The 25,925-nt window shown below is 37.2% G+C and overlaps 1 protein-coding gene across 3 annotated transcripts in view; it reads right to left on the bottom strand.

Moving 5' to 3' along the window:
• The window catches only part of LRMDA (leucine rich melanocyte differentiation associated), a 634,206-nt gene that overhangs the window by 84,404 nt on the left and 523,877 nt on the right, over nt 1-25,925 (bottom strand). For all 3 annotated transcript variants that reach the window (XM_030951416.1, XM_030951417.1, XM_030951415.1), the window contains exon 6: nt 12,237-12,321. In XM_030951416.1, coding sequence (XP_030807276.1) covers nt 12,237-12,321 — 85 coding nt within the window. The remainder of the gene's footprint in view (nt 1-12,236; nt 12,322-25,925) is intronic.

Raw genomic sequence — 25,925 nt, forward strand, 5'->3', positions numbered from 1 at the left:
TTGTCAACCACAGCAAGCTGGCATCTATTCTCACTGACAAAGTCACTTCTAGAACTCTTTGAAATTTTCTTTTTACTCTGCAAAACATACCAGTATTTTAGATATTTTCTTTATTTATTTGCTAAACTGCAGTCTGTTTTAGCTTCTTGTGGGAAGAACTTCTGCCTGAATTATGGTTCCTACATCTCCTAAATGAATGCCATCTTCAAATCTTGCAGACTATCTTAACTAGTTCATTTCATCCAGAAATTTTGTCTCTAGGGCCATCTTCCCTAAGTACACAGAGAGCAGGAAAAAAAACCCAAACAAACTTTTATTAAGGTTTGGCAGGATAAAAGAATTATCAGACATTAAAAATATGTCAAACTCAATCTCCTTTGTGGCATCTCCTGATGTTCTAATTGTTCTCATAATAGTCTCGTGATGTTCTATTTCGTCTCATTCCCTTTTGAATAAAGCCACTATACTCCTTTATAACAAACAGATTTTCAACACAAATTAATTTAGCCGACAGCTTCTCTTTCACTTTACTACTGAACATACCCTGGTAAAGGAATCACTTTTTATATTGACAGCGAAACACAAGTGAAGAGGAAACAACAGCAAAGGAACTTCTTCAGCTACCCTCCACACTTCTACTGCCATTGTTATCGAGCATCAGATTACAGGGCAGAGGCAAACTTTACATCCACAATTATCAGCTGAGTGGATGTCCACATTTCTCCTTTTTACCTTACTGTAATCTCACACCTGGTATTTCTTTTTCTGTCACGTACTTCATATCAGTAATGGTTGCCATTTGGCAGCACCAAACAGCTTCTGAATGATGTAATAGCTTATATTTAATCTGTTTATTCTAAGTTGCTCTGGTTTTGCCCCCCATGAAATTTATCATTTATTACCTTTAAGACAGACACAATCTGTCAAATTGATTAATTATGTGGATTTGGGAGGGACGGTAGGGTGTGTTTAGCTTGTTTGGTTGGTGTGGAGGGGGTTTTTGCCAACCTCTTGGCTTTAAGACAGATTCCAATTCTTCCATCAGGGCCCAAGGGATTATTCCCATTGAGCCCACTCCTTTCATTTCATGGAAAAAAAATTACTGTTAAGCCTGGCTGCTCCCACTCACAATTCAGCAAAAAACCAAAAAAAACAAAAAAAAACCCCAAACAACAAAACCACATCCAGAAGTTGCCTCTCTCCTGTGAGGAAAGGTAGGGAAAGGTAGAGCTGGGATAGATGCAGTTTTCCTGAGCACAGCTGACTGAAGTTAGTGCAGTCACTGCTCCTGCAGTGGTGCCTGCAGGGGAAGCCAAGTCAGCATGGGGAAATCCAGCACATTGCTGTGGTAGCCCTGCAATTTTGGTAATCACATATTCCAACTCCTCTCAGGCAAGAGGGATCACTAATTTAGTTCTCTATTAGATGTGAAGCCATGTCTAGTAATAGAAATGGTTTTGAAAGAGGCAGCCTGGGACATGGGCTCTTTCCACATCTCTCTACATGGCCTGACACTGAGCAAAAGCAAAAAAAACCAAAACAAATCAGAGACTGCAGTCTTGTTTGGTCTTTAAGTAGACATCAGAAGGTTGCTTGCATCCCCTCTGTAAGCATTCCTGTGAAAGGGCTTGTATTCACCAGCCTTACATTTTTCCAGTCTACTGTGCTAAATATCATGGTGGCAATTGGAGGCATTCTAACAGAACTGCAATACAAATCTGTTTCACTTGAGAAGCAAAGCCTACGGTTCCTTAGGCTTTATAACCCAGTGCTTAGTACAAATTCACTGAATTTTTCCAATGCTTCACTATGTGATTTTAGGAGTCTATTTTCCCCAGTGGCACGCAAGTACTAAAATTGCACTACATTGCATTTTGCTCTCAGTGGGTGGGAAAGTGAATACTCAATGGGTTATTTTCCATTCTTTATTTCAGTTTTATGCAGCCACAGGTGGGGGGTCTTTCAGGTGGCTGCCTAGGTTTACTAAGCACTTTAGAGTCATAGACAGAAAGGGTCTTACAAAACATATCAGTGTTGTCAATCACACAGTAAAAGAAATTCATTCTGTGTAAATAGAAACAATTTTCAAGATATCTCTGACTGTAAAAGGTAACACAATGAATATCAACAACAACACAAAAAAAAGGATCAGCCATCCTCTCTTTGGTAAGGGACATAAAACAATTGCACTTGTTTATACTTATTATTTACTTCTCTGTCTCCTCCCTTTCTTCTCCCCAGGTGTGATCTCTCTGCTTAAGGGAATACAATGTTAGTGAAGGATGTCATGGGGCTACCTATCATTTACTTTTCTTACAATGAGGTTATTAAGGGACCACAAAAATATCAAAAAACAAGGGGAAAAAAAAGGAAGTCATCAGCCTACTTATCATTTGCTTCAGAGCTCGGCAAGGAACTTTGATCAGTAAATATATTAGATCATGACTACAGATATTCATATCCAGTAAAAAGTTGACAGCCTTCTCACATAAGATCATACAATGAAATCCTCCAAAGTTATTATTTTCTTTCCTGAAATCAAATTTAAAAAAAGGACCCTTCGCCCTCTTCTACACAGCACTCACTGAACAACGAAATGCAAAATACACTGCATCTTTTTGGCTGCTCATAGTTTGAACGACACATAGATGTTACAGCAAGATGTGCAGGCTATAGAGAACAAACACACAAGGGGATAAAACAGTTTCACTGCTGTTATGCAGATGGCTGCCCTTCTGACTGTGGAGGAAATTTCTTCCCTCCTCCATTTTTTAAAGCAGGGTTCTACATGTGCTGACTATGTGGGAATTAGTGCTTTTTCAGATGACACCCACATCCTCTTCATTCAGGTCAGTAACACCAACTACAGGCCAGCGGCCAAAGTCATGTCAGTATTCCATCCATCCTATCCTGCTAAAAAGTCTAAATTCTCAGAGAAACGCAGCTCAAAATGGAATGGCCACATTATTTTAATCATGAGAAATACGAAGAACAGCGAACAACATTTGGATGCAGTACTACTTTCTGTGTGCATGCCACTTTCTCAATAGAAGTCTTAGCTATTTAAAAACTGAAATGTACAAACTGAAAAATAAAATTCTCTGTCCCATATGTTCAAAAGCCTATATTTGTGCATTTCAAATAGATAATAGCCCAATAGACAAATTAGTTTTATAAATGCTAATGGTCTGTAAAATATTTTGTGACCACAGAGTAATATCTCACATGACCTCAAACAGTTTTATCTGCAAAAGCATCTTGAAAATTTCCTCAAAAATACATTAAATATAACAATGAAAATTTACATTTTCATTACAAATTCTAATTTTACTGGGAAAACACCATCTTTCACATTTCCAACATTTGCTACACAGACCCATAGCATGGAGCAGATATTTATTACTTCTGGAATTAAAACATGCTCATACAAAAAAATATTCAAATGGAACATGCACCATAAAGATTTTTTTCTTTTTTTCCCTTTAAGCAATAATATAAAGCTTTATCCTGTCTGTGTACTACAGAACTGTACAGGCTGTATGGAATATATCAACACATGTCTATATGTTATTAAAAACAGTAAATTCCCATTTAAACAAGGGCTACAATCTGTGCACTAAACACTCATTAATGGTTATGAATCAAAAAAAAAAAGGGGGGGACTTGCAGCAGGTGTGCACATCTATGAATTTCAATACATTGTAAAACTGTCTGTAGCCAACAGCTTCATCATTTGGCCTTTCTGAGCTTGGAGACAGGCAATTTTTCATGATTTTACTATTTCTGGCCAAACAAAGTTTTTAATTAAATATACCACATGATTCCAGATGTTTGTTTATTTGTTCCAATGAGGCCATAAAAATGCCTGAATGATAAAATTGGAGGACTCCTGCAAAAACAGGCTAGACTAGAGTGCTAACTAAACATGGGGATCTCTCAGGAGACTGGATCTGCACAGCACTGGTGTGCTTTGAACCAGTTTCTTTGGAAGAGCTGTAGTACTGTGGCTGATGACTGGAATTCTTTATTGTAAAAAATTATAAGGACAAGTGGCAAATTTACTTTTTCTTTTTTTTTTAAATTTCCAGTTGTATACGCACTGGATCATTAGCTCTCCTACACATCCAAAGAAGATTTTAGGTAGGCTTATGGGTTTGGATCCCAAGTTTCCACTTATAGAAGCCAGTGTTTTCTATATATTTCTGCCACTTTTTAGTCACCCTGCTTGAGCATTCTTATGGTTTCTTATTGCCAGCATGACAAAATGAGCTACGTTGTGAAATATCAGACACTCTCTAGTCTACTAAAAATATGAAGTTACAGGCTTTTTCCTCATTAATCACATTCCCTCTGATGTGACACTTGTAAGGGTGACTTGGGTCTAGACTGGTAGGTTTGGCAAATATGGAAAAAGTTACAATGAAAAACCTCGGGATGACAAAAATATGGAAAATGGTCAGGTCTTCAACAGTCAGATTGGGGAATGCACACTGTGGAAAAATGAAAGTCTCTATAATATTTGGAAAAAAAATACTGACAATTATGAAAGTCTGCCTCAGTCTTAGACAACTAATGGGAATTTTGTGCTCAGCACTTGAGATATTTAAGAATATTTTAATCTGAATCTGATTAACCACTTAATTACCCTTTTTTTTTCTTTTAAAATTTCTTGCAGACAAACACACATATTTTATTCCCACAGAGACACAGCACACCAGGAAGTGATCCTCCTACAACTTACTTCTGGTCAGCTCAATCACATCCCTTGGGTTCAGTTTCAAACCACAGAACACAGAGAAGGCTCACAAATTAAAATATGCTGTCATTTAAAACCAAATCTTAACTTTTCTGGCCATCAAGAAAGACTTTACACAAAACTGCAAGTCACTTTATATATCATCCCCACCTCATTTACCTCAACTTACTTTCACATGACTAGTTGCTCCCATCACTGCAATATACAGAAAGATAATACATTTTTATACTGAAGTTTTAATAATCTACAGTATCCTGATTCAAATCCAACATTCCTTGTATACACAGACAGAAAACTGTTGACCCTGTAAGTGACAAGAATATGAATCCAATGACCCAGAAAATTTATTTCTTGAACCATATTAGTCAAGGTCACACTCAAATCCAACTACAATTTATTCCACATTTGGGAAAGTCATTGTGCTTTACAGAGAAACATGCAGATGCTGGCAGAAGTTATCACTACTGAGCAAGTGAGGCAAATTGGCCCACAAACAGCACAGCTATTTGTGGCAGTTCTATTCCAGTAAACAAACAAAGCAGGGCTCAGGAATGGGACCACATCAGATCCTCCTTAACCTGTTCTTTCATGACTGCCCAGCAAAAAAACCCACTGCACAGCTGAGAGCTGAGTCGATCCCATGTGTGGGCATTGGACCTCTCAGTTCCATTGAAAGGCAGAATTTATGATTGTGTGTCAGATCACAAAACTGGGAGAGATGGCTGATGAATTTGCAGACTTGGCAAATACCAGTACAGGTGGGCTTCTGTTATCAGCTGGAAGCATTTTACTGGAGTACGTGTCCCTGAGGAACTGTGCCTTCTAGCATTTCTCTCCACATTGTTCCATTCATTCCTTCTACCTATTCTTCTCCCCACAAAGCAAACACATCAGAAATACTGAGAAAGCAGGAAACTGGAATCCACCTTGGAAGGGAAAAATCATGGTCAGAGCTAAGAGACCAGGCACCCCAGTGATCAAATAGAAATGAGTCTGCATTGACCTCATCTCCTGGTGTAAGGCTTGGGGAGTCCGTGGGCATCAGCAGGAGCCGGCAGCACAGGAACGAGAGAAGCCTGCTCTGCCCTTCTCCCAGCTACACCAGGAACACCTTGCACCACAATTCTTTAAGTTTCTGCATTACCTTCTCACACACCTGGACTACAAAACCCCTATCCACCTCTGATGGATTTATTTTTTCTTCACATCCCTTTAACTAAAGGGAACTGAGGCCAGAAAACAGAATCTTTTTTTAACCAAGTCTTCTCTCACACTGATACTCATCTATACCATCACTTTTCTTTCCATACTTCTCCCAGGTGTCTTGAACTTCCATTAAAGTCTATTTTCCAAACTAAAATCTAAGGAACTAGAACCCAGTTTCTCACTTCATATACAGGCAGACCACATGGGATTTTTTTTTTCTTTTTTTTTTTTTTATAACAGACTCCTTATTTTAGCATTCTCCCAGAGTGTCAAAAGAAGAGGATTTCCACCCACTCCCCTGGAGGCTAAGTCATGACCACATCACATCTCACTGTTGGGACACATTTCCTGGCACTAATAGGAAATGTCACAGCTTATTTTTGAGTGTTCCTTCCCTGGAAAATATGATCTTGTCTGTTCCATGCTATTGAGAACTTTTTTTTATTTGTTTAAGGTTATTAATCTCATGATGAGAAGATCCTGACCTAAGAAGTCTTCAGTCTAGGACACACCACAACACAATGCAGGTTAAAAATGATGGTCTTTTCAAAGGACAGTTTATGGAAAACAATAAAGAAAATATCTCACTATTCAGAGCATCTTTGCCTGATACAGAACTTTCACATAGTGCATCTGCTTAAAATTTTCTTATTCATCCTATCCTTAGTTATTGAACAAGTTAAAGCAAATATATACATATATGGATACACTTTTTAAACTGAATGATTAAGTACTAACCATAGGTTTTTTGGGGTTTGGGGTTCTTTGACAATAAAATGCTGTATGCATTTACACAGAAAAATCAATTGACGAGCATAAAGTGCAGTTCACACTAAGAAAACGAACTAATTATGATAAGTTGCTACATAAATTGCTTTGCACCTTCTCCAGCAATCAATTTCAAACTCTAAATAAGCCTCTGGCTTGAAAACACAACAAGTACCTAACAACTGTGTCAATAACAACAACAGAGAGGACCACAATGATAATACAAACAGGATACTTATCTTTCTGGAAGTAAGTTTTAGGTAAACCAATTTTCTTTTCTTTTTATGTCTGTGATTTAAAGACAGCATGGCTTTTCACAATGCATGTGTAAAATAAGAACTTTGTGTATTAACATTTATTATTAAGAGACGCATGTCAATTTTACTTCCAGTATTTTAAAGTATTAAATTAAAACTCTAGACCAAATTCTGGAAGGATTGATAGACATTATTAGTTCCATATGAACATAAGAATATCTATAAAGTATGGTCAAGCTGAGCAAATTGAGACAGAACAGATAAATCCTTGGAGAATAATCAGTTTAATCATACTACTCCCTCTGGCTCTCCAAAATTTTTACTTTTTTCCCTTCAACACTAAATTTTGAAAGAAGTAGACATCCTTCAACATGTACTGGGTTGTGAATTTCTCCCAACTGGATGACTAAACCCTTGCTGTGCATTCTGTAGTCTACTTTTATCTTGGTCACTACTTATCTGAACTCCTACAAAGCTACTGGTTTTCTGTGTGGCACACGCCAACAATCAGTCAGGAGGAATCTTGTGTGAACATACAAGTCATTAGTGAAAATTTACTATGCCAAATACTCTGGGAACAATAGCACAGTATAACAATCACAGAAAAAGGAAACATTGGAAGTTCAGGTGTCTCTCTATGATTATGATTGTTTGCTGAAGAATGGGAAAGTTTGGAAAGATTTTAATTCCAAAAGAAACCTTCAGCACAACTCTGTTAGACAAAGAGAAACTGAGAGCAAAAGGAACCTCTCACTTCCTTTGTTCAAAAAGGCTCTATAAAATTACCTTTAGAACGTTAATAAGAAGCTTCAAAATATTCTGTTCTTGGATTTCTGGGCATGATTTGAATGCAGTTGATGACTTTCAAGATCAGATCATAAAATAAGAAAACACATCTCTCAGTTGATTGAAACATATCAGTAAAATAAATACCAATTTTTCATTTGGACACTCATCATGCAGACAAAAGACAACGTAATGACTGCACGTACCAGAATGCTTGGAAAATTAACTGTACAGACACCAAAAAAGGGCAGTGGATTTGTTCAAAAAGTTTTTACAAGTCATAATAGATTAGAACTATTAAACCTTGGCCTAAATCCAAGCTAAGGTTCTAAAAACTATTTACGTAAATACAGGCTTAATTTTTAATGGAAACTGCTCCTTCTTCCTTTTACTAGTAAGCTATGGGGTAGGCTTACCACTGTTTTTTCCCAGAAACAAGAGCACAGAAAGGGAGGAGTCACCTGTAAATTGTTACTGGAAACCAAATGGCTTTGGCAAATTAATATGTTTCCAAGTAAATCGGGTAATACACAATGTTATAAAATAACTGCTTATAGAAAAGGCATCCAGCACATGCTTTTGTATGGAAAAACAGATTTTCATGATAGCCATGATTTAGTGATATTGCTTCTGAAGAGATAGAATGATAAACTGCTATTTTCCTCATCAACTGGAAAGTACTGTTCTTTTCAGAAGGCAATTTGAGTTTGAATGCTTACACATAAAGCAAGGATGCCATTATAAAAAACCAAACATACAACTTGGGTGGGGCAAAGGGTGAGGGGCCTTTTTCCACACATCAGACAAATTATCCTTATAAATATCCTTTAAATATTTTTTCACCAATGTCAACTATATTAGGAATTTAAGTTTCTATTTTAAGATATGTACCCAGTTAATAAATTATCAGTAAGGAACAGAAGGGTACATATATACAAATCACTAAAAAAATAATTACATAAGTCCAAAAATTTTTGGACCAATTTCTTCTACAAGTCACTACATTTCATCACTTTTGTGGAGCATGGCTCTTTCTATTTAAAAACTACAATAAGTAACTGTTTTGTCTGATTTTTTTTTCCTTAAAGGTAGATCTGAAAAAGCAGACAGGAATGTGGGGCGTGTATATTTGATTTCAGCGGAAATTTTGAAAGCTAGAACCATATAAGCAATGTATAGATTATAGAAAGAAAAGAGGCACTTTTATGACAGGAGGCTGTGTCTTTGAACTGACTTATTTTAACCAGGTGAGAGAACTGCACAAACTACTCCCAGGTAAATCATTGGGTTCTAAATCCATATAAAGTAAAATACAAAATTCTACTTTAACAAAGACCAAGGAACGACCCTTACAAGTTTGAGATCATTGTTTTGGAATCAAAACAAAAATACAGCCAGTTATAAAATTACCACTTTGGAAGCCTTGTCTAACAGGATAGCAATTAGATCACATAAAGAATCAAGTCATATTGCTGTCAGATGCCCAAAATCCAAATAGAAGGCCTTTAGATTTTTCACTGAAAAATATGAACAGTGGGACTGAGGTAAGGTTCAACTTAGAAAAGTGGGTCTAAGCAACACCGCAATATAAGGGAATAAAACTTTCCCAAGATGGGGAAAAAATTTCTAAAGCTTAAAAACATGATGGAATGTTTATTTCTCTCTTCATGTACTTATATACTCAAGCATCATAACACTCAATATATTTCAAGTTATCATTCCTTATCATTCCATGCTGACATCACACTGTCATATGCTGTTTCTGTGGGCTTTGAAAGGGAAAGTGAGATTTTCACCATTCCTGAAATTGTCTGTACAAATATGGAGTCAGCTTAAAGGACGAGATCCTGACTGGAAATTATATACTGCATGCATGAACACAAAAGCTCTAAGACACAAGGTGCAACCCGCACACATAATTATATGTTTTTGTTCTCCCTGTAAAAAATCATAGCTAAATAGAGTGAGAAATGTCCAAGTGAAACTGTACCAAGCAAATACATCCAGCTTGCTCCTGCTCCCCCTCCCAGTCCCCTAAAAATCAATTTGCAGTTATACCAAACCATTTGCCAGACTTCAGGATTCTGGTAAACAAGCTTCTCCAGGGACAAATTACACTCACAAACTTACAGCATTCTTCATTCCAGTATGCATTGAAAACCGCCAATATTTACATATGCAACAGCTGATTCAATTCCACTTTACAACGCTGAAAGCATTCCGCGAAGAAAAAAATTGAAGATATTCAGAACCTAAAATATCATGCTTAAGTATTTCATTCTTTCCTTGGAGATGTTTCTATTGACTGCAATTAATCTTTTATGGGCTTGGGAACTTTGGAACTTTTCTTTGTATAAAAGAAGTTGATTGAGCTAATGGGCCTTGCCAGCAGGTTGTTCTAAGCTTGGAATTGGTTCTTCCAAGACCTGGAATTTTGGAAAGTGTCCTTAATTATTTCCTTGTGAATATGTGTATATATGCACACACATGAATATATATATAAACTAATCAAATAATGTTAACAATGTCTCTTTAAGGACCAATTTTACCCTTTTTTTGGATGACATGCTCTTCTCTCTTCACTTTATTTGTAACTGTGCTTAATCACAAGGCAATTTGCAGCATATTAGCATGCAGAGTAGAATATTTCTGGGAAGAGTAAAGACAGAAGTAATAAAAATTATGTGAACTGCTAAGGGTAGAAAGTTGGTGATTTGGGGAATACAATTGTCCTCTTTCATGGCAAAGGGGCAGGCATTCTGAAACCCTGGTGAGGACAGTGGGCACCTAGAGCCTGACAAGCTCCCACTCTGAACAAACACCTGCTGGACGTGTCTGCAACACCTACTGCAGCCACAAAACTGCTGTATTGCAAGAGGAGTCAATCAATAAGGCAGGCACACAGATTTTGATTCAACACTACTAGCATTTCTTTTGCCAAGTTAGATAACAAAATCAGCCATGAAGCCACACTTCCAATACACTATTACCTAAATAAAAAATCTGAAGATACCTGGCTTTTAAGGATAATTTGAAAGTATTTCTATAGAACTCAGGTATTTTCCAAGATTCTGTCATTCTATTTATTGTGTTAGTAGATCCTAGCCATTTAAGCCAACACCAGAAATCCAAACTCAAAGGCAACATGTTTTATCTGAAAATCAAAGCTACTTATCTTGAGAATGGGGGGAGGAGGGAGGGTGGAGAGGAAGGGCACTGGGTTGCAGGTTTTTTTGAGGGGGACAGGTTGTTTTTTAATCTCTGAAGTCCAGGTCTGTGCTCAGGATTTTGGTTGGTCCTTTTTCTTTAAAAAGTATCAGCTTCTATGCGTGTTCAATGCCGGAATACCATGCACCCACAGCACTTCTAGGACATCTGATTTTCACCACAGCACTTCTAGGACATCTGACGGCACCATAGCAATCTACACCAAGGCCAGGATGTAGCTTCAGACTCATCCTCAGCTCTAGCACAACAGTGATACAGGCTGCAACAAATCAAGTGCTAATCACCTGCCTTCCTCATCCTTCCACCTGCCACCTGCCTTCCATCCTGCCACCTGAACCACAGATCCTCCTTCAGGTGCATAACCTGCCTGATTCTTTCAGAAGGTACCAAGTAATATGGAATGCTACTAAAGCTGCTTCCATCCTCTGTAGGCTGCAGAATTTGAACACACATTAAAATTAAGCTACCATCAATTCATAAATATAAGGCTGACTTTGATCCTGGTATCCCCAAAAAAAACCTGCCTACAGACAAATGGTTTACATGATCAATGGAGAATCAATGGGTAATATGGGAAATAAGTAAGAGGATTGTTGCTCTGGTTTTAAGATCAAAAACCTTGGAATGCACCCTTCCTGACTGCTTCAGTTTTTCACCTGTTCCCCGAATTTTTTATTTCATAGGTATTCAGAAGGAATTTGTCAATTTGCCCAAGATGCTTTTTTAAGTTCTAAGGATTGATGAAAAAGGAAATTGAAAACTGATCCACTTTCTATGTTGAAAAACAGAGAAGAATCCCTTTTTATTGCAACGAAATGTGTTAACATTTCAAAACTATAGTCCTAATTTCTAAACTGCCTAAAAGCTCTCACTTAAAAAATATTAGAAAGTTTACAAATTCTCTCGAAATTACCAATGCTGCATGTAATCATCTACTTAGCAATGTTTAAGTACTCTAATCTCTTTACATTTTTCTCTCTCACACACACACACACGCAAAAATCGCTGAGCGTTATTATCCATAGATGTATTTGCCTTCCCGGTAGAATACCTGTAAATCCTATTTAATATGAGTTAAAAATCTGTAGTCTTGACAGCTATGGTTTTCTCATAGAGTGCTTGAAAGGCATGGTGATGTCTGTGAAGTGAAATGCAGCAGTACCTAACACAGAGAAGGCCTTAGAGCAAAGCTCAACACCCAGCAGAAGTTCATAGGAATAAAATGGAGCTCTCACCTCTGTGGTTGGTGAGGTCTCTGGATCCAGAAGGCAGAGGTGTGTAGTGCATCTCTGGAGAGGCAGAGGCAGCAGCACTGGAGGCCTGTGTGACAAAACAAACACTGTCAGTGCTCTGAGTGCAGGTCAGTGATTGGGCAGAGCGGATGCACCTGCAGGATCAGTGCTGGGCTTGCAGGTGCACGGAGTTACCAGCCATGAAGGATTAATTTATTTTTGTTAAGGCTCCTTGCCGTTCCTCAAGGTTGCTGTACTCACAAGAGTTTACACAATGGTATTATGTATCATTACTAAATGAATCTTTTCATACAGCTAACAGCTTAAAAAAAAATACCATCTTTGTCAGGAAATCTTTAGGCAATGTCAAAATTTTTCCTCTCGCTGAAACAGATTAATATTTACCTAAAGGAACATATGAGTGAGTCCACATGAATGAAAGGAGATAGGAAGTTGGGCTAAGATACTATACCTTTCAAATCTAAAGAAAAAAATCTGAAATAATTTTCTCATTCCACTTCCCTGTGAGCTAAATGAAGGGATCTATTAAAAATTACATTGCCTATAATGCAAAAAAGTGTACAAGTATATAGAATTGTTAACAATAAACACTTAAAACCTACAGCAGAAGTCTAATAAAAGAAGTAAGTACCCAAGAGGATTGCTCAGAACCCTTAAGAGTAAAGTGTTAAGGGAGAAGAAGCCAGATCTGTCTCCCTAATAAGCCTCAAGACCCTTTGATTCTAATTTTAAAAGATTAGACTGAGGAACTATGGTTTACAATACACTAACCTTCATTCCACTGGATGTTTTAGCTGAAGGAAAGATATATATATATGCATATATAAAATAAAGTTTAAATAAGCCACATTTACCATCTTGCTTTTTAGTTACAGAATAGCAGTTAGAAGAAGACACAAAAATAAAGAATTGTGTTGGTGAATATGAATCATCGTCAGTTTCCAAAGTTCAGTTTAACTTAGGCTGGTGACACAGTAGTGATATGCTCAGTTTCAGATACAGAGATTGCTCTAGAGTACTTACAAACTACCCATTTCAACAGACATAAAAAGATGATGTGTTTAAATAGAAGACACAAAGGACACCATTCACTGAAAGTTATATGATAATTTCTAACAGAAAAAATAAGGCAAATAAAGAGAAAAATACAAAAGCTAAACTATTTCTTGAATCTCATGATAATTCACTAAAGGGAGCCTTGAGAAAATAATTGCTATCTTCTGTGCAGTTTGTTCTATAACGATATATTGACTTCTAAGCTGCAAAAGTCAATCAAAGGAATTCACCTCAGTCTTACTGACTTTATAATTGAACACATCCTCAAAATTTATGAACCCACAGGTCTTCAATGTGTGGTTAATATAGAAGTATAAAATAGAGCTCCAGCATTTTGGGGAAGAAAAAGCATAAACACAATTTCAAATTTTAATTACCAGACCAAACCCAAGAACAATAATCAGAAATCTGTAACAATGAAAGTTAATCCTGTTAAAGGCTGTAACTTAGAAATCTTCCTTGTTGTAGCTGTTGTACTCCTAGTACAATAGTACATAAAATGTTAAGAGGTGACTGACTAGATTAGCATACTAAGATTTTGCTTTTGGAGATCAGCCATCAATTTCTGTGCCAGACCATAGTTACAACCTCATTTTTGTCCTTAGGAAAAATCAGGTCACAACATGCAGATGCATCTAGCATCAAAACAAACATCTTAATAGAATTTAACAGAAGCAAGTTTGCCTAAACAGCAAGGATGCTACTTATCAGAGATAAATAAAAATAGAGAATATCCTGCCTCTGCTGACTCACCAGTGATAATAAACCCTTTTCAGGGAACCTCTATTCACAGACATATTGAAACAGACATAACTCTCACCTGCAGCCAGAATGAATGATACCTTGCTTTTGGTGAACTGCAAACCTGCAGCTCTATCTACTCTGGATGATGAATTATTGGAAATCTCTCTGGTGACCAATATGAGCCAAGGGCACATAACATGTAAGAGAGAGAGATAGAAACCCCTTAGACCCAACTATGTGATATTTGAAACTAATTCCAAGAACAACTACATGTTTCCTTTGGGTTGAGTAGTTCTGAGTAAGAAAAGGAGAAAAATGTCACTATTTAACATCATGCTCCGTCCCTGTAAATCACTCAAAAAACTGGAAGAATAAGTGGTCTCATACTGTACACTCTAGATGGTATCTGCCTATTCAAGTGTACTTATTTGGGACTCTGGTAATAGTGAAGGTTTCTCTTTGGTACTTTTAATCTCAATTTAGACTGTTGACAGCTTGATGATAGCTTTTCCTAAAATTACTGGAAGAGACTTTGCCATTTCAGCAATATACCACTGAGTGAGCAAAATTCAAGAGCTTCTAAAAAGGATATTGTAGTGAAGGGGCAATTTAGCTTTATTTCCCATTTTAGGAAACACAAGAACAGAAGGGTTTGTTTATTGGTGTTTTTCTGTCATTTTATGTACAGTATATAATTCCCTGTCAAATATAGAACAGTTTTCATTACCTTTAAGCTAAGCATTCACTTAGAGCAACTTTAATTCTATGGAACATCATCCAGGGTTAGGATTGTTTTGCACAAGCACTGGCTCAAGTTCCAAATCACGTTTCTGAGTAAGCCTGTGCACCAGCAGAAAGACAACTATTTGTTTTCTCTACCACATACTGACATTTGGCCCTAAGCTATTTTCCAAAGAGATTTGTATAGATTGCATTACTCTTAATATTCACAGGAATATTGTGACAGTGACAGCATTGACATGTGACAGTTATGTCTTCAAGTACTGGTGACACATGCATCAGAAGTTCTTGCAGTGGAAACTAACTATGCATACAAATAGCTTTGAGGAAAGCTGTTTAAACTGGTTGGTAGCTCCAATTTTATAGGAACAGGTCACAAAATAACTCAGTAAAGAAATTCTAATGGTATTATTACAGAAGAAGCTTGTAGTTTTGCAAACCTTGAAGTCACTCAAGTTTTGCAGTATATCACAGTACGTGGTTTAAGACTTACAAGACAAAGTTAGACTACTCACAGCCCCCTGTTATCAATATAACCAAACATTTGCTAACTGTGGTACCTCTCTTCATATTAACCTGTGTATTTCATCCAAATTGTTGAATTTGATACTAAATGGACTGCAAAAAGCGTACCAGCTTTGCAAAGCACATTCATCAAAATTACAGACATTGTAGAAGATGAAGCCGGAAGAAAAACACCCACAACAACAACAAAAAAAACCACAACAAAACATCAAAAACTAAATTTGAGAGCAGCAATACACCAAATCTTTAACTATTCAATCCTAGGGAATGGTCAGGTAATAACTTTATTTGCAATGTATTTGCTTTTCTATGAACTTAGGAACCATACAACCAGTGATGGGGGGAAGGTGAAGCATGGAAGAAGGGATAAAGAGACTAGAAATGCAAAAGCAGGCCCTGAGTGGAGCACTCCATATGGCAGAGTACAGCCAGTCTGGCTGTCCCCTCCCCAGCTGGGAGCTCAGCAAAGGGCTCAAATGGGCTGCCTGGAGTTTGTCACCCACCTCAACACACTGAATAAACGTTCTGGAAAACTAAGAGGTGGCACAGCACCCCTACCAGGAAAGGAGGCTGCTCCTGATGGAAAGGTATTTCCCAGTCTCCTTGCTTCCACAGCCAAGCAGACTTAGCCATGAGTTAGCAGTTGTCTTTGCTAAATTCCAGCATAAATTAGAGTCACTTTAATGAACAACAAAAAAAAAAAAAAAAAATTTAGAAGAAAATTGTCAGCCACACACCAACAGCTAGCTCTCAAGAGTGGAGGAATCTAATTAGACTAAAAAAAAAAAAAAAAACTAGTTTGTTTAATCCCTGAATTCCACTTTTCAAAGAATAAAAAATGCAATACTCGGATGGTACTAGTAAGGGAACTTACTTATCATGTAAAGTGTCAGGACATGCTGTACATCTGCTGCATCAAAATAAATTTGTAGAGACCAATGATACAAAACAAAAAGCTGTGCTATTTTTGGCAACCACACAAGTTCCTTCAAATATTTCAGCTGTTGAAGGAAGGGGGAACTCAGACAAGCCAATCCTCTTTGAATCACTGTTTGAGAAAATTTAAATGACTCTGCTATCCAAATCATCTCTCTACTGCACATTTCATTTTTGTATTTCTAAACACAGGAGTAAACAAAAACCCCACTTCTGACACTTTTAAATCTAATCAATAATACAAAGTGTTTCAGCTATAATCAAGAGTATGACTTTGACCTTAGCAAATATTCAATCCAGATATTTTAGCAGCTTATTTTCAGATGTGATGCTACCAATACAGTAGTCAAATTATTGTATATTAGGACAACAAGGAGAACAGTGATCTTATATTTTGGTTAGCCTTCTAACTTCAATAACCTTTAACAAGAAAGGAAAGAGAATTTTTCACATTTAACAGAAAGAGTGGAGTTTAAGATTCAAAACATTTCAAATTCAAAGCATTCCCTTATTCTCTTGAAAGAGAGATTATCACTTCTCACTTGAATTTACTTTACCTTTTGGTTTTCACTTAATGTTAAATTGCAAGGTTGAAAGCAGAGATCAAAAATGCAAATGAACATCAGATAATTCTTATGCATTTAGGCTTAATTGAGTGTAATCGATATGTCTGGAGTGCAGCCAAATTCAACTATTGTGAAAAGCACCTAATGTATGGACATTATTTTTGGACTACTGAATGCCAGAAAATAATGAGCTGGCATTCAGCTTTGGTGAATCAGCCCTTGAATTTTCATCTAAGAGCAGTTTTGAATTATTACTGAAGATAAGGTGTAAATGTGCAAGGGAATTTTATCCATGTTTCTCCCATGAATCATAAATGAGGAAAAAAATTACAGTCTAAATTGCACTTAAAAGGAATAAAGTCTTTTCATGTCATACATGATTTATCAAAATGATCTCATTTTAAGAGTACTGTGGTGTATCTTGATTAATAACATTAGTAAGCATGATGAATGGCCTCTTTAATGGTAACACAGAATTTATTGGCAAAATCCCTACTTCTACCAAAAAGGGTGGGAAGTAAAACACACAGCAGTTAGTAACCGGCAGAAACAGCTTAAGTAAACTCTCTGCTATGTATTTTGCACTTACATATCCTTGAAAATCCTTAATCTGAGTTTATTCTCATGCTTGTTCAGAAACAAGTAAGAGGTGTTACCTAATGGGGCAGCTCTAACCACGACAAAAGTCACTTTGCAGTTCTCTGCAAAACAAGCTGAACTCTGCGTGTACTGTAAGAGGATGCAGTGTATTAAGGTCTTTCAAGAACATTGGTCCCATCCCCTTATGACCTTTTTCAATATCCTCTTCATTTTGCCTTAATATCCTAAATGCTTCCCTTCTTCCATTACTCCATCTTACCCTCCCCCCTCCTTCTCCCTTTTTAAGCCTGCTCCAGCCTGCCCTAACTAATTTCCTTTTGGGCTGACAGATCAGAGGCCTTCCTACCACTGTTCCTTTTAGACCTGTGAAGCCCTCCTCGTAATCCTGCTGCTTGTCCACAATTAATCTTTCCAGTTGCCACATTATTAACACTACCACCCACAGACAGAGGATGCCTGAGCACGGCTGGACACTCGCTCCCCACTGCAGCATCAAAGTTGTCAATCACACACCAGTCAGAAAGTTGCCTGCTGTCAACATCAGAGGATTTCATACTCTCCTACCCGCTGATCAAACATTTTTCTTCAGAAGATTAATTCCAAGTCCCCACCCATTTCCTCCCATATCCTCTTTCCCTTTTAGGTTTACTCAATGATCCATCTTCTGTATGGAAAAGGAAGCAGTGTATAATAGAAATCCTTTCAAAACAAAAGTTCAGCAAAACTAAATTTAAATCCCAGCTGTTATCAACCTCTTCCCCCCCGTGCAAGTTAAACACCTTAAAGAGCTTGGATTAGACCTAGTCACAAATGCCTTTCTTTGATCAAAGGCTCCAAGACTTTACACAAATATAATCACAAGGCAATGACTGCATCTAAGGAGCCTGAATTGATTTGTTCTACTGTAACATATCGCATACAAAAACACCCACTAGGCTTTTTGACTTCCAAGACCATTCTTTTTCAACTTATATCACTCACAAGCCAAGAATTTTAGCATCTTCTTAATATTTTTTCAAGGTCATTAGATAAAAAATGAAATTCTTGCACAGTATTTGCCTTTTCTTTTTAAAAAGTGCATCTCAGCTACTTACATTTAAAAGCAGAAGGATACAAGAGATTCTTCAGCTCAGGTTCAGTTTAATGAGTGGAAGGGAAGTAACTATTACCACCTCTCCCTAATCACATGCCACATTCTAAAATATTCAGCTTTTATAAATTAAACCTCACTGCTCAAGTGGCTCAGTATCTTTCACTACAGCTGGCACAGAGAATCTGTCCCTAAAGGAGCACTTGAACATGCTAGCCACACAACAGTGAATGACAGCAACACCCATTAATATAACCCAGTAAGCAATCTATTTACTGTAAAACATAATGTTAGGGTTTAAAATAGGAATAAATTCCTTTCAAATCACACTACAAAATAAATTCAAAGTTTCTCAATCATATTCATCCCTAAAATAGATTTCTTAATGTTCTTTCATCTTTTAGGTTGGTACTAAAGAAAATCAAGACCTCAACAAACGACTCCCAGAAGTATAAAACAGTTAAGAAAAATCTGCTGGCCTTGAATTCTAAACTTAGATTGGGAAAGTAAGTCCAAATTATTATACATTTTACCTTATATCTCTACACAATTATTATATATTCTACCTTATATTTCTCTGTCAGCATCTTTACCTCCATATTCTGAGAACACACACGCTACCTTCTTTTCATTTACACTATGCAGGATTCAAGGGGCTCACACGCTAGTAACATAGTGGACAAAGCAAACCACAAATAAGTCTGTCATACCCCAAACCACAAAACTCTGCAACTGTTGCTAGAAGATTCTGAGTTGTCATAGACAGCTATTCTTTGAAGTTCCTCATGAAGTGAACCACAAATGAATTTTGAGATGCTAGAACCTTTTTCTAAGTCCCCATCTCACGAACACCCAAACATGACATTTATTGAATTTCACTCATTGTCCAACCGTTCTGAAGGAGTGAAAGAGAAATATGGAGTTTTTAGAGGTTACAGCATCAGCAGAAAGTGCCAAAAGCATAGGTAAGTCAATGTGAAGGGAAGTAAACTGACAATGTATTAGATTCCAAGTTTCCTTCAGTCATTCCCTGCAATATGTTTTAACCAATTACATCACAACTACAAAACAGAGCAGTAGTGGAGTAATTGCCAAGATTCCTGTTATGCTATGGCATAGCAACAGTTTATAAGCTGCATAAAAACACTGATGCAGAACTCAAATACACATTACATATGATCCTGTAACTCATTACTTTTCATAGCCCTTTATTTTTAAATCAGGTAACAGAACTTCACCTCCTTTTGCCAGTCTGATACCCATAGATTCTTCAAAAGCAAAGACAAAATCATCAAGCTAAGTTGATTTTTTAGATAGGAACTTCCAAGACTGTTCCATAAATTAGATCAGCAATGGAATATCATCACTTTCAAGCACATTCAATGATAATCAGAGGAATGCAGAGCCGTGTATACATTTCACAGGCCAAGCGTAATTGTTCGCAATGCTAGAGCACTTATTTTGCTTTGCTATTCATTCTGATACCTTCTGGATGTCTTAGTTTTTTTAGGAAGCATGGAAAATGTTGCAAAAAAAATGAAAGCTAGATCCTAAAAAGTATAAGTTTTATTTTAATGACTGTTGCTAAGTTATACTGACCTCCTCACCTAACAGGCACAGGCATAAAGAAACTGGAAGGTTAAAAATGCTTTCAAGGCATCTTTATTCTGTCATGTGGGAATAGAGCTGAATTGCAGCTCAAACCTCTTGTCACTCTATTCAGTCATCAGAAGGGGGTGCTGCAGTGTAACCTATTTAAAATGCAAATAGAGTAACTTTTGTAACAGCAGATTAAAACTAGCATTTTATTCACTTGGCATACCCACAGCATACTGAATGCTGGAATCAGACTTGTCACTGCACACCACAGGTTATTAATAGAGCTCAGGACGGTGTTACTAAATGTGCAAGTTAAAATAAACAAAAATGGATTTATCTGTGGTATTTGTTCTGCTGGAGAATTCAGCAAGGTCTGCCTCACACTGCACACTTGTTTATCCAGGATCACTGAGGCTCAATTTTGTTGTTTTTTTTTTCTTTTTTCCTTAATTATTTGATTGACAGCCACTTACCACAGCCAGAGATCCTGGGATATGTGACCTATAACACCAATATTATAGAGAAAACCACTTTTTTTTCAGCCAGGACAAATATATACATGCACAGGGCAGACTCCATGGTGCACAGCTGGTACTCTCTAATAGGCCTTTCTGGACTCTCGTGAACTACCAACACATGAAAAAAACACAAAGTTAAAGGGTTCAGCAGAACCAAATCAACACATTGTGCTATGGCTTTACACTTCATCTTCCTACAATGTCAGGTGTCAGGGCAGGCAAATGGGTTTCCCCTCTATATTCAAGCCAATTCCTCTGTTCTTCATCTTGATCTCTCAGAGATTCATAAAAAATGCGATTTAATTACATCTCCTCCCCTCCTCCCCCTCCCAAAAAGAGTGTAAACATGACTCCTTTTTATCTCCTGATACATCTGGACAAGTAGACAATGTGCTAAAACAAAATAAATCTGCCCTGACAGTCACATCAAAGGGTTCAGCTAGGGGCTTGCAGCTACTTAAGGCACAGGAATGTTGTTGCTAAGCATCGCTCTACAACCTATCAGTCCCTTAAAGAAGAGCTTTTTTCTTTCAGAGGGGGATGAGGAAAGCTGGAGAGTGGGAACCAGACTGCAAAGGGAGATTGGGGATTTTGGAGGATTTTAAAGCTTAAAGTGAATTGTGTGAAGAAAAGGGGGTTTGTTTTGTTTTGTTTTGCCTCTTGACATACAGTCCACATTTGGGGGAGGAAGGAAAGTAGGGAAGGAAGGAGGGGTTCAAGCTTGTTGATGAAATATCTTGTGAATTATCCCTTTGGATAAAACCAAGAAAAGTCTTTGATATCCTTTTTCAAATCCTGGTACTTACTGTAGATTTGAAATAGAAAGATTGTGACCAAAAGCAATAGGGCTGGGATACCAAGCTTGTTAAAAATATATTGTGAAATGCATCCCATGCCCTGCTTTTCTGTCAAGCATTTGATAAATATATTTATGTTCCTGAAGAGGTGAAGCCCAGAACAATGTCCATATCCAATAAACATGCTCTACAGAGAAAGGAAACTTTTGGTACATATGCACATAGCACAATTTGATGCTCAATTTACTAGTGAAAACTGCTCTCTTTAGGGAAAAGGTTCACTGAAATCTTCAGTCTTCCACACCGTGCCTTGCTGGACTTGATTTGCATGTTTAGTGCTTAAACCTCCAAAGGAAGGCAAAACCATGCTAAAACCAGACCTTAGGACTCTTTCAAAACACAGCCACAACTAAATGGACAGCTGAAAATTCAAATCAGGCTCCCTCTCAAAGACATAGAAACATATCCAAGGAAGATAGACAATCCAGCCTGGAAAATATAAAACACTCAAAGCTTAATTACCCTGAAGGTAAGCTAAGAAAACCAGCAGTTTGGTTACAGCAACACTGAGCCATTAACATATCTTTGGTTTTTAAAAAGAGCTTAAAAAATCCTCTTCCCTTTTAAAAAATTAAACAAAGAAAACATGAAATGGACTCATTCTACATGCAGGGCAACTATCAAGAACATGAACAATTACTGAGCCCATGATATTACACAAATAAATAACACTTAGCATTATCTTCAGCACGACCATATTTATTAAACAGTGACTGAGGGCAGCAGTAACCATTTTTATTGTCCCATACAGCTCTTATTTTCTAATTAAACAGAAGGTTATTTCCACTGCCAATGCAGCTATTTATCTTATTTGAGTGTTACATAATATTTTTTGCCAGCCAAGCCTGACTATAAAGTGTTCTGTGTGGTGAACTGTGGCCCAACTTGCTTTCCTGTTTGGTAATCATAGAAATGGGCCATTTCATGCTGTGTTAATAAATAAACTTTTTGCAATTTCTCCTAAAACATGATAAAGCTTATACTTTGTCCTTCCCTCTAGCTTCAATACAAGGGCAATGAGCTGTATTATTAAAGATATAGGTCAAGCAAACCTGATGATTTCAATCCTGTGGGGTGCTTTAGAAACTATTGTCATATTACTGAGATCATTCTGCTGTTCCTAATTATTCCTCTTGGTTGCCTCACATTTCAAGTGATTTCTCTCACACTTATGTCAAAATTTATAAGCTACTCCCTGTAACAACACTACATTATTTCCTCACTTGTTAGGGTAATATAGGACAGAAACTAGGAGAATGCTTTAATCTAGCTGACAAGGATAATGTAGTCTAGAAATGTAATAAACTTTGCATTCTACTACAAAGTTGTGGCTTTTCTCCCTACCATGAAACATTTCATAGAGATAGACATCTTAGAAAAACTAATTGCTACAATAACTTGCATATCCTCTTATCTGAGTTGCTTTTATCAGGAAAAATGTATCAGCATTAAAGCATTCACTCCAATAGCTTGTGCGTTCTCCTTATTCCCATAATTGCTACTCCACAACATTCTGTTGACTGTACTGTAAAACTACATGCTGCTGAAGGAAACCTATTTCCAAGAATTCTGTGCATCACCCTAACAGTGCAAAACATCTGTAATTAACAGGCTGGGCTTTAACAGTGCTGTAACACATCTCGGGCTGACTGGCACAAAATTTTATTTGCACTAAGTAGCTCAAGACTGGGAAAACATAAAATCAACTTTATGTGCTAGCTCCATGTTCTATAGTGGTTTTTCTGAAGGATTTCAGGATGTAAAGAAAGCTGCCAGTGGAAAAGGTAGTCTAATGAAACATTTGAATTTTAAAGCCACTCTGGGTACTGCGTACTGTGGGAGCTAACCTATTTCCTTCAGAACATCCTTAAGGTTACAATATTATGGCACCCTCTTCCCCTACCTCCACAGAAACAAACAAAGCAAAAATTCCCAATAAACAAACTAAAACACATTCCAGATAGAAAATGTCCTATGAGTAACTCAAACATTACATCCATACCAATATTTCTAGGGATAATTTTCATGAATCTGTCTGTACCAGCAATTTACTGTGTTTGTCAAATGTCCAATGGCTTTTAAAATACGTTTAGTCAGCAGCAAACTGACAAAAACCCAGATCACAATAATACAAGTCCAGAGCATCAAAGCCATCAGACTACAAAACAGGAATAGGAGCACTGGTCTATCATGGCAATCTTTAAAGGGACTTTTTCCAGATAAATGAAAAACAATATTTAATTGAGCATGCACATAGGAAACAGAGAAGAGGCAAAGATGAAGCTAGTGTTGTCCCCATCAGAAATACTCACTGACAGCATTGTCGGGGGAAAAAAGAAGGAAATGCCAATAATTTCTAGGTTTGCCTCTGCTCCTACTTCTGTCTCTGTCTTCCTTTGAAGAGCTGATGACCTGACTGAAGGTAAACTTCAGATGGCTTAGGGTGTGTAGGTGGGGAGGGATCAAGAGTCAGAAACAGAATCTTCTGAAGGCTTTCACTTCTGGATCCCAGCTAGAAGAACTGGAATCCCTGCCATGGCCTGAGAGCTGTCAGGGTGAACTATTCATACATTTATAAAGTGAGATTCCCCTCTTCTATGATGACTTCTGTCCCAGACAAAAGAGTCAGCATGTGTGAAAAACACACTTTGTCTCTTTTGTCTTTTAAGCTACCATCTCTCAATATGTAAAATTGTCTTGAAAGCTGATGATTTTATAAATGTGTCTATGTCCAGATTTTTTTCCACAGTGGACAGTCACAAGAAGGTAATGCAACAGCCACATTTAAAAATGTTAAAGAAAGAACATTTAGGCCTTACCTTATGACTTCAGAATACAAACACTTAAATTTTAGGGATATAGAGAATGTGATTAATTAATATCTTTTTAATTTGTAAAGCATCTGCTTAGAAAACAGAAACAATCTCTAATGGAAATTATTAACCACAGGAACGGGAATTAATTTTAGGATCTTCACAAATGAATGCATGAGAGATAGAAAATCATACACAAAGGCATTAAACTACAAAAAGCAGTACTCAATCAGTATATTTTTTGCATAGTTTTTTGGTGAATCAAAATAAATGAAAACCAATGGAAAACATCGGACACTAAAAAGGAAAAGGCAATCAAAATATTTATGGAAAATATAATTATATCAATTTGTTAAAACTCCAGTTTTGTATAAACACAAAACTGGGGTATAGAAAAACATTGTCACAGCACTTTTGCATTAGGTTTTCTTAACTCTCTAGTAATTTCCTACATAAGGTATTTCAGGGCTGTCTGCGACTTCTTGCGCATGTTTCAGAAATGCATAACAAGTGGAAGATGAACTGCATAACACAGCTAACCTAACTAATTTTTATAATTACTTTTGCTGAACTTATTCATAATTTATGTCCACTTGAAAGATACCTTCACCTCAATAAGAGGAGAGAAAAAACAGCCAGAGAGTTGATTTATCTCAAAATGTGTTTTCCAAGCTCTATGTGGTGTCCATCTTTGGAGTTCATTCTGGCCATGAAATACTGGTAAGTGAGGTTTTCTTTATTGAGGTGATGGACTTAATGACTGTCCTAAAATGCATTGGGTTCTGTCTCTTCAAGAGGTCTCTTTCCATGCTTTCCTTGAAGAAATGCTTTAACTAGTCCCTGCCCATAAAATCCAGAAAGCACTTAACAAAATTTATCCCTCAGCTCAAAAAACTGTTCCCCCAACTACGCAAAAGTTCAGGACACACTACAATTCAGAGATGAGGGGAAGGTTTTTTGTCAGACAGGGTAACTGCACATTTATAGGGCTGCTGAACTTTTCTTGGTTTCAGCTGTTACCGTGGTTACTTACACAGTTGATGCGCACTGAGCACTTCCAGTCTTGGCTAAAAAATCTGCCATCTATGTACAGTCTGTCACAATTCTGGGAAATCTGTTCAACAAATCAACACTGCCATTACAATCGTTCTTTTTTTCTACCCTGGGTGTGTTTAAGCTTCAGTTGCAACAGCTAGTTCTCACATCCACTGCCCATATGAGATGGAAACTCCCAATCTTATTCCTTGTGCTGCTGTTCACTTGAGGTGCTACTACTGATGTATTGTGATCAACCCTTCACACCCCTTTGGCTACCCAAGACAGAATTTCCTGGAATTTCTCACCATAACATGTCATCCAGTCTTCTGAGAAATCATTTGCCTTATTCCCTCCATTCTGTCTTCAGTGTCCCATCAACCTTCTAGATGCACAGACTTATCCAAATCTCAACATGGTGTTCTAGTAGCTGTTGTACCACTAAAAAGTACAATTATAATGTCTAAATTTCCCCTCTTATGTGATACCCAAAGAGTAGCAGATGTGTCTGTTGAAATCTAATTGTTTTATGTTTTATCTCACTCATAAAAAGGTTACACAGCACTGGGCAAACACCTGATCTCCATGAAA

The sequence above is a fragment of the Camarhynchus parvulus genome, chromosome 6, assembly GCF_901933205.1.
Source record: "Camarhynchus parvulus chromosome 6, STF_HiC, whole genome shotgun sequence".
In the NCBI taxonomy this organism is placed as follows: Eukaryota; Metazoa; Chordata; class Aves; order Passeriformes; family Thraupidae; genus Camarhynchus; species Camarhynchus parvulus.